This window comes from Convolutriloba macropyga, chromosome 4 (assembly GCF_964194025.1).
Source record: "Convolutriloba macropyga chromosome 4, txConMacr16.3, whole genome shotgun sequence".
Classification (NCBI taxonomy): Eukaryota; Metazoa; Xenacoelomorpha; order Acoela; family Convolutidae; genus Convolutriloba; species Convolutriloba macropyga.
The window spans coordinates 74,404,628-74,420,392 of record NC_134471.1 but is presented as its reverse complement, the minus strand read 5'-3'; the positions used below and the strand labels follow the sequence as shown (position 1 = coordinate 74,420,392).

Sequence of the window (15,765 nt, the reverse complement as noted above, 5' to 3'; positions counted from 1 at the left end):
AGGAAAATCAAACGAAAAGGGATAAACCGATAATGCCCTGTCATTTAATCACAGTGCATTAGATCATCAACGTTCATTATGGTGATTGCTAGCTGAGACTAGTGTGAACCTTGATAGCTTTCAGTTTAGAAACTGAATTTGTTATAGTTTTAGAATCTAATTGAAACTGCATGCCAAATTTGAACACTTTTTGAGACTAAAAAACAAAATAAAATTGATCAGTTTCTATCTCTTTTTTTTCTGCTTCAATCCCGAGGTTCATCAAGCGCGTAAGTGGCGGTTATTTGCCGGTCATGTTTAGGCTGGTTTCATTCTTTGCTGATTGTGCGCAAAGTGCTATTAAAAAAGAATTGCTCAGCAAATCAATCGAAAATGAACAGACTTAATAATGAAAATCAAAATGAAAAATAAAAACTGGATAAACACAAAAATCTTTTATTCCAGTTGCCTGAAATTTTAGTTACTAAATTGATGAATTTCACAAACTCCTTGCATTCAATTTTTAATTGCATTCAATTTTATTGATAACAAAATCTGGTTTTCTGTTCTCACGGACTTCAGTTGCTAAGGCATTCGTAATTTTAGGTGTTATTTTTGACACTCGGTCTTCTACAATCTGTTTTGGCTGTGATTATATACGATGCAGTGATGTTTAAGTTTATAGAAATTTAATTCTCGTGACTTAGCTCTAAAGAGTTATAGTGCCTTGTCTTTAAAATTCTATACGATGGAGTGATATCTCATAGTATAGAATCACTACTCGTCGGATTGTCCTGCGCGGCTTAAGAGCGAAACACGATTCTATATTTACTCGTGATCTGTTGTGGCTATCTGTTGTGATGTGTTGTACTCGTGATCTGAAATATAGCTATTAAAACAACCACGTATATATCAGTTCTTTGAATCAAAGAATTGAAGCTAAGGATGATCCCAGAATAAGTAATTACGAAGTAGAGGATTAATGAACACAATCAAATAGTCCTTTTATTCAAAACTAAAAATTTTTATAACTTACAACAGTTGGAGGAATCCCTATTCCACTAAGTCAGAGTAATTTACCCTAATCAGAAAGGTGGATTAATCACTTTTTTCCAACACTCTTGGAACCTAGGAAAAGTGAACTCGCGTCAACTTTGTCTCTCAAACTTTAACTTATCAGATATGTAATTTATTTGACGAAACACTGCTTTTCAGATTCGCAAATCTCTCTGAGCGTTTTTCTTGTGCCTAAGGGTACTCAATCTTATCACTTTTATATCAGCAATACGAAACGTGTCGTTCCTTTTAGAACATTTTGACCTAACGTCTAAGTGTAGTAGTGGGCGTAGAAGGTCAGTCACAAGGTGCAACTTATCTTATGTGAATGTATGAGATGACCGGAGCTGCGTGTTTAACTCGGTTTGATAATTTCAGAATATGGCACAATTCATGTTTCATGCTGAGCAATATGCGTGCAAATTTACGCACGCTTGTTTTTACTCTCTCCGAGTAACGAATACGCATCCGATTTAAACTATGGTACCTTTCTTTCCCATTTCGGCTGGAGTAATGTTTAGTTTTAAATAAATTTTTCACTCTTTCCTTAGGGTCATAAAAAAGAAAAAGAAAACTGAGCTCTTTCTGTCCCTTTTTCCCTTGTAAAACAGTTTCAGCGCTAATACTTTGGGATTGAAAGGTAATTTATCTCAACTCTGAACGAGGTCTTGGTAAAAGAGTTTTGACTCTGGAAAAAGTGTCATTTCTTTCAAAAAAGAATAAGAAGCTCGTCTATCTTTTTCTTTGTTTACTTTAAAGGCCACAAGAAAGCCTGTTTTTTTCCTCAATGCCTGTTTTTTCTTCAATGCCTGGGTACCGGAAAAAGCCTGTTTTTTTCCTCAATGCGTAAGGAATTGTCCCAGGATTGACCGGTCAAAATTTCAGGACAATCGGGCTTGAAGTAGGGTTTTCAGGAATTGCGGGGGGGGGGGTGATGGAATTATGGACGCTTAGTTTTGGATCAATTAGGAACTCTGAAGCTGTACCAGGGAGTGGCAGATCGATATTTCAGGCTCTTAGAACTCAGTCAAGGAATCAGTGTGCACACCATTTCATGTTTGCTCATTGAACTTATGCAAACAATAGTAAACTAGCAAATCACCGATTCATTATACCTTAATTACTACTAGCGTTCATTCAGCTACTAACTTAAAATGCCAATGGATTTCCAATTATATCAATCGGTTCTCAATTTTCCTTGTCGTGGATCAATTCCACGATGTCAATCTTAATCGACAGAAAAGGCACCGTTTTAAACAATTATGCAGTCGGTTCGACAAACCAAAACTAATTCTTATTAATAAAAAAGACTGGATTCAAAGTGTTGCGTTTCAGGAATGCGAAAATTATCATCCAAAAATTACATCGGGACCACGAGCTTTTTAAAGCAGTTAAGCTCGAACGGCTTGTTAAACAATCTTACGATGTCCAGGGAGCCCAGCCCATCGTTCGGGAGGTAGTACGTAACTGTGATTATTGCGGTGATCAAATCATTCATCGGCGTTTTACCGGCCCTTTGGTTCATGTTTCTCGCCTTACACTTGACAGAATTTGTAACGAGTTAAGCGTAGTTATTAACGAAAGGCCGTTACTGGAAAACAAATGCTTCAAGAACGCCCCTTCGTTAGATCCTACATCCTTTATCCCTAAAACCGTGGACACTGTTGATCCCGATTGTAAATGCGTATGCGCTTCACTTAGCACAATTTTGACCGGAAACCCTAATCAAGGCGGAAAAATTAGGAATTAGTTCGTTCTTTAGGAAAAGAAGTCCCGGACCGCCACTTATTAAAACAGATGGGCGCTGCCCATCTTATTAATGGCCCAGATGATTTTAGTTTCATTACAACAACAGACTTGACAATGCTAGCCCAAACTTTTAGAACCAATATTTACATGTTTTATGAGACCGATGAGTTCGAGAGCGATAAGCCAAAAAATGAGGGGTAAAGTGTTCAATTCTGATAACATAATTTTTAAACCGGACTAGCACACACATGACAATTATGTAATTTAAATTAGAGTTAGCTTTTATTCAGCATAGGGACGCTCACTTTGTACTCTTTATTTCCATTAGCGCCTGTTGCTCACCTCTTCCATCCACTGACAAGTCGCTATCGTAAGTTGGTTGATGCTGTCGTTGTTCGTTTTGACGCTGTTGTTTTTCGCTTTGCTGCTGTTGTTGTTCGCTTTGCTGCTGTTGTTGCTCGCTTTGCTGCTGTTGTTGTTCGCTTGGCTTCACAGCGAGGGACTTTTTTCCCTTGCTGGATCTGCCTCTCTTTGTTGGTTTCTTTGTCTTGATCTTGGAGACGTGTCTTGACCAAATGTGTTCTGCCCGTGGCGTTTTTCCAGCCACTGGAGGTAGCTTTATTGGAGCCTTTCCGAGTCGGGCTTTTACAATTTTGTTGTCTATAACGCGAGTGAGCTATAATTTATCAAAGCCTGACGAATAAAGTGGAATATGGAACAAGGCCAATAATGACAATTCACTAAGTTCAGTTTTTAACTGAAAAAAATTAAGTGCAATAAATTGATTTCATTTGTTTATAGTTTCAACGGGCTAAGTTTTGATGTGAATGACCTCGAAGATTTCAAACCCGAATAATCTTGGTCTTTTTGCCTTGCCCCAAATTGCGCCACAATTTTGTGTGCCTCTTATCAGGTGTTATTTACCTTGCAAAACACTCATTTTGGTATTGTTGGTCATTTGTGTGCTAATTCGGTCTTATCTTTGCCTAAGTGTTTGTTTCGTTAGCCCTAGTGTTAGGACGCATATTTGTATTTGAGACCTGTAAAAAATCGGATCTATTTATTTTACCCGCAAAATTTCTTGGTGTGAAAGATAAAATTGTGATTAACAAAAGCGTCAACTAATAAAAGAAACCACGCATGAACTAAATTCTACATTCAGAGTCGTGTTTCTGATTCACTAATGATTTTGCCCCTTAACTGGTTTCTTTGGTTAAAGAACAGCTTCAGAAGGATCGAGTTCTCTCAGAAGCGTTCATTGCGAACCAGAATTTGATTAAGTACGGAAATCTATCTTGGAGTTTTCTGTATAATATACTTTGTCTGTTCTAAGTTAAATTTTTTGTGTTATTATTTTTTGCTTGATACTTAAATAATTTTTAGTTTTGGTTTTTTTTGCTTGTATACTTAATTAAACTACGTTGCCATGCATTGATCCCATTGTAAAGTTCATACACTGCCTCTAACTTTTCGTTTCATTACTAGCATCCTTCTTTTCTGGTTTTTATCAAAATATTTTCACAATTTCATCATTTTCGTATGCCCCTTTCGCGGCCTTTTAACGACATCATGACGGCAGGTGTCAGTCAAGGTTATCTGATCAATAGTTATCAGTAATTGTTGTGTACGAGTAGTCGTGTGTAATTAATCGTCATTCAGTAAAATTTACTGGTTTTGGTTCAATGTTTGAGTGGGTTTTACGTTGAAACTCTTTTAAACTTCTGTTGTTTATTTATTTACAACTTCATTTCATTCATTGATTCATTTATTTATAAATTGTCTAGGATTGTCTTTGTTTCAAATCAAAATAAGGTTGCATATGAATTAGTTTTTGGAGCCAAAAGTGATCTCAGATTATCTTTTCATAGTTTTTATGTTGTTATTTTCATAGTTTTTCAGTCTCTGAATGTTTTAATGCTGCATGTGCTGCTGAACTGTTCATTTGATAGTCCAAATTGGTATGTTTGCTCACCAAGAATGCACCAAAGATATTCGTAATATTTTCTTAATGCCACCACTCTTAAATGACAGCACGAGTCTTCTCTGCTTAATTATGGCAAATAAGTGTATATTATACGCATTCTGTGCCGCTTTCGACCACCGCGTGAAAAAATGTGTGGTCGCGTATATTGTTCACACACATACCATAATTTTTAGTTATCTTACAACTGTAGCTTGAATGGTCATTGTTTAAATAGATTTTCTTTTTACTCCGTTCATTGTCAAGTTTTAATGTCCCGTCCTTTCAAAGGCTATTACACTTTGTTACATTTGTATATCTTTGCTAAATCGTAACGTACATTTTGGAAACAGCTTCAAAGTAAGTTTTTGACAAGTTTTGATTTCAAATTTTGCAGATTTTTTAACGTCTCGAAAATTAGTTTTTTGGCGTCAATTTATTATCCAATATTGATCAATAAGTTTACAAATTGAGCTCTGACTTTTTTTTCACCTCAACATGAAGTCAAAATTAAGAGCTGAATTTTGCGGTTGAATTTTTTTTTTACTTTAACAAGTTTTGAGTGTAATTTTTATCTATTCAAAGTTGCAATTGTTGTTTTGTAACAATTTGATTGTCCAATTTGCGGCTGCGAATGTTGAAAAGTCAAGGAGGCCGTTGATTCGTTTTATCCAATTGTAATTTGATAGAGGTATATTAAATTGGACCGAAAGTAATGAAAGTGAAAACTGAACTTTGTTTGAGTGAATTGAACTGAAGTATGCCTTAGTTGTTACGTAAACTTAACTGAGCCTTTGTTTCTGTGCAAATTCTGTCAAGTTTATCTTAATTCTGAACACTGTAACGCGTTTGGTTACTTTTTGAATGTAAAAGTGGTTCTATTGTTCACAAGGTTTGAATTTTATGAGCTGTTGTTTCGATTTAAGCGAGTTTACGACCTAAAGTTTTGAGCTCGAGAAAAGTTTTGCTTTTATTACTTAGCATACCTTTCGAAATAAAAGTTTGGTTAAATTTTTACAATTTCAAATGGCTTGTCTTTAAACCTGCATGCCGCATTTTTGATAGGTTTTTGTATCCCTTATTTTAAATTATATGAGATTGTCCCAAATTATTTGAAAGCATGAAATTTCTTGCTATCATTAAACTTTAATTACTCAATACATGTGCACTAAATTCTTCAATGGAGAACTCGAAACAAACTGTTGACATCAGAATTTTGTTTTTACCCACTAATGACTACGTTTGGTCAGTGCCTCTTTTGTACTAAGTGTTTTTGTTCAAATTTGCTAATAACAGAGAACACTTTTTTAATCCCCGATTATTGTGCGATAAGATTATCGAATCTTGGCTTCTTTGTGTTGCTTTTCTGACGTCAACCTGACTAATTCAGTGGTCAAGTTGAGCCAAAAGGTATTGCGTGTTCCCTCGGACATTTGTAAATACAGGTAACTACCAAATGTTCACACAGTTTTTTCTCTTTACTGGTTAATTGAGCATCGCAATTTATGATAACATAACAACATTTTTTAAACCAGCAATCGCAATTTAACCAACATTTTTTGCGGATGCAATAACTGCAAATTTATAAAGCGTGCCTGTACAAAAATTGTTTAATAAAGACAACTTTAACTATTATTTGAAGACTTTTTTGTGACGATATAATTGTGCGAGCTAACTTTGGAGAATATTCCTTACTACTTTGGATTTCTCTTACCTGTAAGTAACTGTATCTCACCAACAATGATCAACCAACTTTCAAAATTTACTTGAACCTAAATCTGGTTTAGTTCGTTCTTTCTAATTTAAGCTAAATCTGCAAAATCTACCACAGGAGCACAAATAATCAGCTATTTTTAACAAAGCTGGTTAAATGGCATTATTTTTGTGTACAGGTATTCTGCAGCGGGTACGATTAAAAAACGTTGTTTTCTACTCGGTTGTTAAATCCTTATTAATAGCCGCCGTCAGCCTCTCAAACGGCTATTATTTAGGCGCTCTCCTTTTTACAATTCAAAGAGTTTGAATTATATGGGGATGCTGTCTTTTTTTTTAAGATCTGTTCACATGTTTTCATGATTTTTGAAGTCAAATTGGAGTAGTGATTTTCGTCACGCCGAAACAGGAAATGGAGCGAAAAAGCGAGTCGTTTTGCGGCGTCAAATTTTTCCTCGGTGTTTTCACAAAAATTCGCTTTCTCGCTAGTGGTTTTTTGTTCACATGCAGCAGATTTTTATATTGTTTTTAATAACCTCCCTCATCTTCTCAGCCAGCTATTATAGCGCTCCAATTTTTTTTTTTACTTCGTCGAACAAAAAAATGATTCGCTTTACCTCATTTTGCCGCTTTTCAACATTTTGCGTGAAATCTTTTTGACTTCTCTAGGCTAGTTTCTCTCTTCTCTCATTCTGCTATCAGTTGCTGAGTTGATTTTGAACATCAGTTGCTGAGCAAAGCAATTCAAAATGAACAGAGTCAATATAAAAAAGTCTTAGTTACCATCTCTAATGCTTCTTGTCATTGATAGTAGCCCCTGTATTCTCTCTCTAAGAATCAGAAGTATGTTCAACTCCGAAATGCCATCAAAATAAATCGGACTTAAGAAATGTTTTTGTACAAAAAAAATTTTTTTTCAATATCTTCTATTCTTTCAATCCCAATCATGCTTATTGGAATCAACGGCGGCTATTTTCCGGCAATCTGCCGGGTATGTTTATTCGATATTTTGGATCGGATTTTTGTTCTAAATGGGTTTTTCAATCCATTCATAGTTCATTCTAGACATAGTTTTTTGTTTGAACGAAACTTCTCTTTATCGCTAGTGGTTTTTGTTCGCATGTGGCATTTTGACATGGATTTTCTGTTTTCTGTACTTTTTACCTGTTTTGTTTTTTAAAAACGGTTTTCCCAGTTCACTCATAGTCCGTTCTAGGTCTAGCTTTTTGTTTGGTCAGTGAATATTCTCTGAATTGTACGTCAGGACTTTTCCTGCTATGTTTTTACCTTTTGGTCAAGAACTTGACTTCTGACTTACTTCACTCTGTTTCAACTGAATAGATTCTAAATTCTTTCAAGCATTGAATTACGCACTGTAGGGAATTCGGTCGATGTCAAAAGAGCAAAATCAAAAGAAACGGAATGAATCGATAAAGCCCAAGTCATGGGGCGTTAGCTTATTAATTGCTCTCAAACGAAGTTTTTAGCAATTATATTAGGTCTGTCGGTGTTTTTTATGCAATTTTTTGCTTGACCGATTTTTCGTCCGCCGCTTTTGACTTAGTCCTCAAAAACCATATAAACAGGTAGCGCCCAGCGGGCAATAAGTGCTCGTAGAGCCTTTCAGCTGTTTTACCTCAAACTGTTTTGGAGACCTATACTTATGGTGTGAAGGGCGGTTCTTAGAGGTTGGATACACCCTCACTGTTCGCCCCACTATTGCATGCCCTCACCGCGCTGTTGCCCCCCACCAACACTGTTGCCCACCCCCTCCCTCCCCATCAGCCACCACCTGTGCATCCCCCCACCGTGGCTACTGACGAACAACTGATCGCTAAAAAGACACAATTTTATACAAATTTTCATTTTTTATCAAGCTTTTTGAAAGTTGTTGTCATTTTTTGAGTTCTTTCGGCCCTTGGTGTCAAGGAACTTCCTCTAGGGTTTTTTAATAGATGACTGCATAGTTTCTAGTGGTAGTGGATTGGTTTCAAGATCTTAACATCAGGAATTTTAGAATTTTTTTGACAAAACGTGCAATTTTCAATTTTTGACATTTTCATTATTCTCGTCTTGCCTGACGCAGGGGCCAGAAAACGTCCGTAAGGTTTTGATAATAGGTTTCTGAAAAACTTTTATTTGCCATGGAATAGCTTTAAATTTTTTATTATGACAAACTTTAGCTCAAGGTAATTGTTCTAACTAAGGACCCTCCTCTATGGTTTGAAAATAGGTTACTGTATAGTTTGGAAAGGTGATGGAATGTTTTTCAAGATTTCCACCACAAATTTTCTCATTTTTTTCAATTCTTGCAATTTTCAATTTCTATGACATTGTCATTGTTGATGACCCCTCCATTGTTGACCCCCACCACTATTGCTCCACCCCCAACGCGCTGTTACCCCCTCACCCCCAACGCACTGTTGCCCCACCCCTTCCCCCATCAGCCCTCGGTGCACACCCCCTTTCCGTTTCTAGCTACTGACGAACAACCGCTAGCTAAATTTATACTATTTTGCAATTTTTTTTTCAGCTTTTCGAAAATTTTTGACATTGTTTGATTTTCATTAGCCCTGTGTGTCCAGGAACCTCCTCTAGGTTTTAAAAATATGTTACTGCATAGTTTCTAGTGGTAATGGAATGGTTTCAATATTTTAACATCACGAATTTTAGCATTTTTTTGACAAAACGTTTATTTTCAAATTTTTTGACATTTATTTGTCCTTGCTCAGGTTTTTTCAGAACAAGGCAACAGAAAAACTCCTAAGGGGTTTGATATTAAGTTACTGACAAATTTTTATCCGTCAGGAAACAGTTTTTCAACTTTTCAATATCACAAATTGGAGCAATTTTTTGATAAAACTGCTTTTCTTTCAAGTTTTTTGAAAATTTTTGTCGTTTATGGTTTTTCTCAGCCTCAAGAGCCAAGGAACTTCCTCTAGGGCTTCAAAATGAGCACTGTATAATTTCGAGATGAAATGGAATCTCTTGCAAGTTTTTCATCTTGAATTTTTGAATTTTTTTTTCAATTTTTTGACATTTAGTCATTATTCAGGGTTTTTGAGCCTCAAGGGTCAGAAAACCTCCGGTAGGGTTTGATAACAAGTTACTGGAAAATTTTGGTTTGTCATGGTTCATCTTCTTCAACTTTTTAATATCACAAGTTTGAGCAATTTTTGAAAAAAAAACTTGCAATTTTTTAAAGTTTTTTTTTGAATTTTTTGGCTTTCTCTAGCGTCAAGAGCCACGGAGTTTCCTCTAGGGTTTGATAGAATGTTACAGTATAGTTTACATATGTAATGGTTTTTTTTCAAGATTTTAATATTACGAATTTAAGCAATTCAAAATTGAAAAGGAATTTAAAATTGCATTTTTTTCATGTTTTTGAGTTTTTTCCCTTACCAGGGGCCCTGAGACCTTCTCCAAGCCGTTTGATAATAAGCTGCTGCATACTTTATAGAGCTAATGGAACGGTGATCAGTGTTTATGAGTATAATTTTAAAATAAAATTAAAAACTTTTTCAAATTTTTATACATGTTACAATTGTATGGATCATTATGAGCCAGTGAAACTATTTCAGGCTTGAAACAGGGATACTGGATAGTCTCTTGAGACAATGAAATGGTTCTTAAGATATTAGTATGGTGATTTTTAGCGAGATTTTGTTAAAATTTGCTTTTGTTTCCCAAATTTTTAAATACTTTTGTCCTTTACTGAGTTTAACGATCATTACTGGCCAACAAAACTTTTTATGTCTTGGAGATAGGTTAGGTCTTGGAGAGCCGTTTAGCCAGCCAATCTTCAAGTATGCGATTAACAGAAACTGTTTTGGAGACTTATACTTATGGTGTGAAGGGCGGTTCTTAAAAATTGATCCCACATCAGTCCCCCCAATCGACTTTTGTACCCCCGCTGTGGTACACCACCGCTGCGCTCACTTTACCCCCTTCAATTAATCTAATGCTAGCCTCACTAAACCGTCGCTAGCTACTGACGAAGCCAACCGCTCGCCGGTCGTTCGAGAGCAATTCACCCGACGTTAGTCGGTTATGTTCAAAGTTCATTAGAGCGATTGCTTTTATTATTAAGCTTAATAACATTCAGTTTAGAAGCTGAAGTAAGTTGAAACTTCGGGAAAAATTTTGTCAACTTCAATCTCTTTTTTCTTTTTCTGTTTCAATCCGGATGTGCTTCTAGCGCATCAACGGTGGCTATTTTCCGGCAATCTGCCGGCAATGTTTAGTTAAGCGCTTAACTAATGCACCTATGATGACGGATTCGTTCATCGTCAAAGTTTCTTTCATTTTTATAACCAGCTGTAGTTAATTGAAAATACGTGATGTTGAATTCCTCAGGACCTCGTTTCAGCCAGATTTTTTTTAATTTACGATTTTTTCATTTTACCGAATTTTTGCTCTCGAAATTTTACTGTGACAAGTGAAAGTAATATCGGAGAACTGTTCTTCAAAATTTGAACAGGTTGATGAAGAATTTGATTTTCTGTATTTTTTAAAGGAAAAGTGCAGGGTGAGAAGTGTTTTTCTGGATTTACTAATTGGATACTGTTCAAATTGATCAAATTAACAAGTTTTAAAATACTTAGAATGTTTAATCACGCTCGAATTTTTTTCTATTGCTTTGAATTGCGTGCCTTCGGAAGTTAAGTTTTTTTGGCTCAAGTGAAACTGTTTGTGAGCGATGAACATTCGTAACCCTTGTAGTGTGGCAGTTAATGTCACGGACTCGTATCCTAGAGGTCGCTGGTTCTAACCCCTCCTCAATCACCAGTTTGGTGACATTAAAATAAACTGTAGCCTATGTCCCTTCCTAATTGTTTGCTGCGTCACCAATTGTTCGAGAGCTTTTTTGTCCAACGTAAACCAGCTTAGGTTTTAAAAGGCACTCTATTTTTGTACCTGTTGTTCAACCTATTTTTGTACCTGTTGTTGTTGTCTGTCTTCTACAGCATGCAAGCATGTTTCTCAGCTATTCTGGCAATCTGATGGCCGTGTTACTTTTAATAGCTGTTGAACAATGTTTGTTTCGGCAAACTTATGCCTTTTTACAACTCGAAGATGAATGTTGGTATGGAACTTCTTTCTGCTGAATTATTTTTGGTCAGAAGTTGAAATTTGACTTCTGTTTTCGATCAGTGACTTCTTCTGTAGAACGTCGACCTCTGCTCTTAAACACCAAACTTTAAGAGTAGCGTTGCTTCGAGTAAATAAACTGAGAAATGCTGCCCTTAATGTTTAAGGTCGAGAGTTTAGGTTATTGTGAGGTCATTATGGTTATGTTAAGTTTTCCTCCCGTAACAGTCCTATTCAAATTACCTACAGATACCACCCTAGATAGTTCCGCACCTACGTGCCTTTTCCACCTACCTTATCCTAAACCACATTTATCCACCAACATTTACCTCACTTCCCCACCCAGACCTACATCAACTCCCCACCCTTCTCGTTCCTCAACCCCCCGCACACAGACACGCCCCAATCCCCCACCCACTCACCCCCCCCCCCCCCCCCCCCAACAAGCCTACTCAAAAACCTTCTAATTTTTTTAAGCAACTATATCTTAATGTTCTTTTTCTCTCATTCGCTTTTAGATCTTAACAATGGTCATTTGAAGCTCTTAGTGAACTTCTCTAGCGAACTCGTCACCCCCCGCCCCGATCGAAACAGGCTGCAATTGACCGCAGCTCTCATTAGTCGCTCGAGAGCAATTCTTCAAACGTTCGTTGGTTGTATTTTTTTTCATCTGATAGCTTTGAGAATGAGCTCTGTTGGTATGGGTATATACGCATTTTTTATAAAAAATTTTCTTTTGCTGCGCCTTGAGAACAAATTCCCTCCAACCTATTCAAACAGACTCTTTTAGTTATTGACTTCTAGGCAATTTGATTGTTTCACTATATTTAAATGGATATTTAAATGAATTGCAAGTTACCATACAAGAAAGTCATTTTCTTGTATGGTAACTTGCAATTCACGCATTCATTGTTCTAGTGTTGTTCTTGATTGGGTGAGTTGATTAAATATTTTTGTCGACAATGATTAAAAAATCAAGTCAGGGTCATTTTCCGTGTAGTTTGTTCCTACTGCGTTTTCGTTAGTGGCGAAGAATCGGAGCCATGAAGGAACTTTGCCATTTTAACAATTTGGGGAAATTTATAGCTTTCAAGAAGTAGATGTACCGCTGTGTCCATAAAGTCGTATAGTGCCGTCGGATCGTTTCAACAATTGCCTTGCCCCCCCCCCCCTCCCCCCCCCCCCCTTTTTGATACCTAGTGGAGAATCGCCGCCTTCTCTGCTGTACTTTACCAGAATATCACTTGGCCTACAGTTTTGGAGCGTAATTGAGCACAATTGCGGAACGCTTTTCATGGACATGCCTTTCATGCCCTGTGGCATGTAATCAGGAAATCGCGGGTCGATTATCGCAGCGAAGCGCTCCCACCGACCCGTCAGTGGGAAACTCTTTTCGCTTTGTATTCCTATTTGTCTAATTGTCATAGCAATGCGTATTTATTTTATTAAGAGTTCAACATAGTATGCGCATACGTAGAAAACTTTTAGTCATCTCTGATTGGTTAATAAATTGCTCGCTTAAATTCTATTCAAGAATACCCCCCTTGCAAAAGGGGGCAATTGTTGAAAAGATCCTTGACGTCATCTAAGTTTGTAGCATAAAATTTTTTGCATCATTTTTCATTTTTCGTATTTTTATCAGAAACTTTAAGGCAATGGCTAAGCTCTCAAAACATACTTAGCTCATGCTTGAGTTACAAGCAGTTACTTTCTGATTTGTTTAAGCATCTGCAAATTTTAGTCTGAGCAGTTTTAACTGAAAATCAGTTAGTTATTTAAGTCTAAGATAATAATTTTTGGCCGCTGGCTGTTTTGTTAAGTATTTAAACTAGCACGGCAATGGTCTGGTTACTTTTTGTATTCTTTCTAGTCTTCTGCTGTATTAGTCAACAGATCTAGCGTCACAGCTGTTTTAATTTTTTTGAGAAATTGACTTCTGAGTTACAGTGGTTAAATTTTCATCTTTAGTTTACAGAAATCGTTTACCCGGGGCAAAGAAGGCAGTAATTTAAGTTGGCTGCTCGTAGCGAGTGAATGTTAGATAAATATTTGCAAAAACTTCTCCATTTAAGGAAACTATATATGCTTTGAATTTCAACCCAAGGGACATTCTCAGGAAACTGTCATTCTCGTTTCAGACTTCAATACCAGCGGCAGGAGCTAAACGTCGCCTAGGTGTTCGGAATTCATATTCTGGAGGTAACAGTGGATCGTTCGGTCAATCGGCCAGATATAGTGCTAAGAGTCTGACTAGTTTGAATACTGCTGGAGTGGCATCGAGTACTGGGCTGAACAGTGGTGGAGTGGGAGGGGCTGGAGGAGTATTTCAATCCGGAAGTCTCTCTTCTGCAGATTATATTCACATGCACAATGGGTTAGTTCTTTCAATTCATATGACGTCACCATGTTACAGTGACATTTTACCTCTTAAGATTGTTGGGAAAACCAAATAAGATTACCCCGAGAAATACCAAAATCAGTATTCAAAATTTGAGACATTAATGAACTTGAACTCTCAACTGAAACAGAATGCTAAATTAGGTAATTATGATCATCTTTAGCGCATAGTGAATCTTTTGCGTAACTACCAAACATGGGGCGTTATGGTAATTGGTTCAACATGAGGAATTCCGTTTGCCAGTAACTAGTAATAAGTTTTTTATTAGGAACTTCAAAAAAAAACTGTAATGGATTCAAAAATAAATATCCATTGTTTTAGCTCCATAATTGAGGAAGACGAAAAAGATTCAGCATCACCTTTGTTCAACTCTGAACAGTATTTTCCTTCAAATTCTACTTTGGACAACACACAACTCAACGAGTCTCTGGACCCTTACATGATTACATCCCAACAGCACCAACCCGCCTTCCACTCCCGACAGAGCTCAGCCGGGTCCGGAGGGGGAGGGAGTCACCAGGGATCATTTAAACATGGCAGGTCCACTTCATTGTTGACCCCTGGAAGTTCGATGTCCTCTCAAAACTCAACCGTTGGTGAGTAGCCAACTCACCAAAGATATTTTCCAAATATTTCTTGTTGAGGCCAATTTTTGGTTCCATTTTAAACTTACAACCAATCCTGTTGTTTCGCGCAACCCTAAGAAGGGTTCTAGTGGTCTGATTTTAAATCAAACCGAAAGCTCACGAGCCAGGGTTAGATATATCCGATTAGATTTGAAGTGCTCTCAAACAAAGTTCGCTGCAAACATTTTCCGATTTTTCGTACTACTTTTGGACATAGCTTTTTGCGTCTCACCATATGACTGCTTGTCCCCCAAAAACAAGATAAATTGGTAAAGCCCAGAGGGTATCAAGTTACTGAGCAGTTCTCGTAGAGGCGTACACCTTTTAGTTTCTATACAGTGATTCAGCGAAAATCATTATCAAACATTTTTTTTGCATCAACTGTTTGTCATATTGGGATCTCTTCGATTGGTTTTTTCTGTGACTGATTTTAGTTAGTGTATAATGAGTCGAAATAAGTTCTAATAGGCTACAATTAGCCGTGCACTGAAATTGCTAATAAAGTTATAATTCATTATCTAACTGAATTCTTACAGATAAAAAATGTGTTTCTTGTGGCCTTTTCACCTGTTTAATAGCCGCATAGCAATAGCTGGGGCTAGAAAGAAAAAGAAAGAAAGAATAAATTTCTCCTGTATCATAAAAATTATGAACAATTTAATTAATTACATAATACATTATATAATTCATAATATATATCAATTGGTATCTCGGAGAGGACAGATAAACGGGGCTATTAAGCCCACCTAGTATCTGCCCTGGCTAAAGTTAAATAGCTCAGAAGAGAAAACGATAAGAAAAAATAAATTTTTGATGTCGAAAACAGAAAAATAATTTTTTTTTAAAAAAAAGCGGTTTTAAGCTCAAAACGATTCTCTCTTTTGACTCATTACCAACTAACGCTAACACTGTATGCTGTGTTACGCTTAACGAGAGAGCCACTGATTACTGGCAAATTTTTTAAAAAGAAAAAAGAATTTTTTTTCCTGCAATTCGATTCTTTATCGTCAATTTTCTATGCGTAGACTTCGTTATTGTGCAAAAATAATACCATTTTTGAGGCCTCGGCACTTACAAAGTAAGTGCCGCAACAATTTTTTGACAAGAGTTCATGGAAAAGAAATAGGTGAAAAAATATTTTGAGGGTGGATACGGAATAAACTATTTAAAAATATAGGATACCAGCTCCTCAT

The 15,765-nt window shown here is 36.6% G+C and overlaps 1 protein-coding gene across 5 annotated transcripts in view; it reads left to right on the top strand.

Annotated features, from left to right (window-relative positions):
* LOC142337894 (uncharacterized) overlaps nt 1–15,765 on the top strand; it is a 164,393-nt gene that overhangs the window by 94,306 nt on the left and 54,322 nt on the right. For all 5 annotated transcript variants that reach the window (XM_075387516.1, XM_075387515.1, XM_075387514.1 and 2 more), the window contains 2 exons: nt 13,687–13,922; nt 14,268–14,542. In XM_075387516.1, the coding sequence (XP_075243631.1) occupies nt 13,687–13,922; nt 14,268–14,542 (511 nt within the window). The remainder of the gene's footprint in view (nt 1–13,686; nt 13,923–14,267; nt 14,543–15,765) is intronic.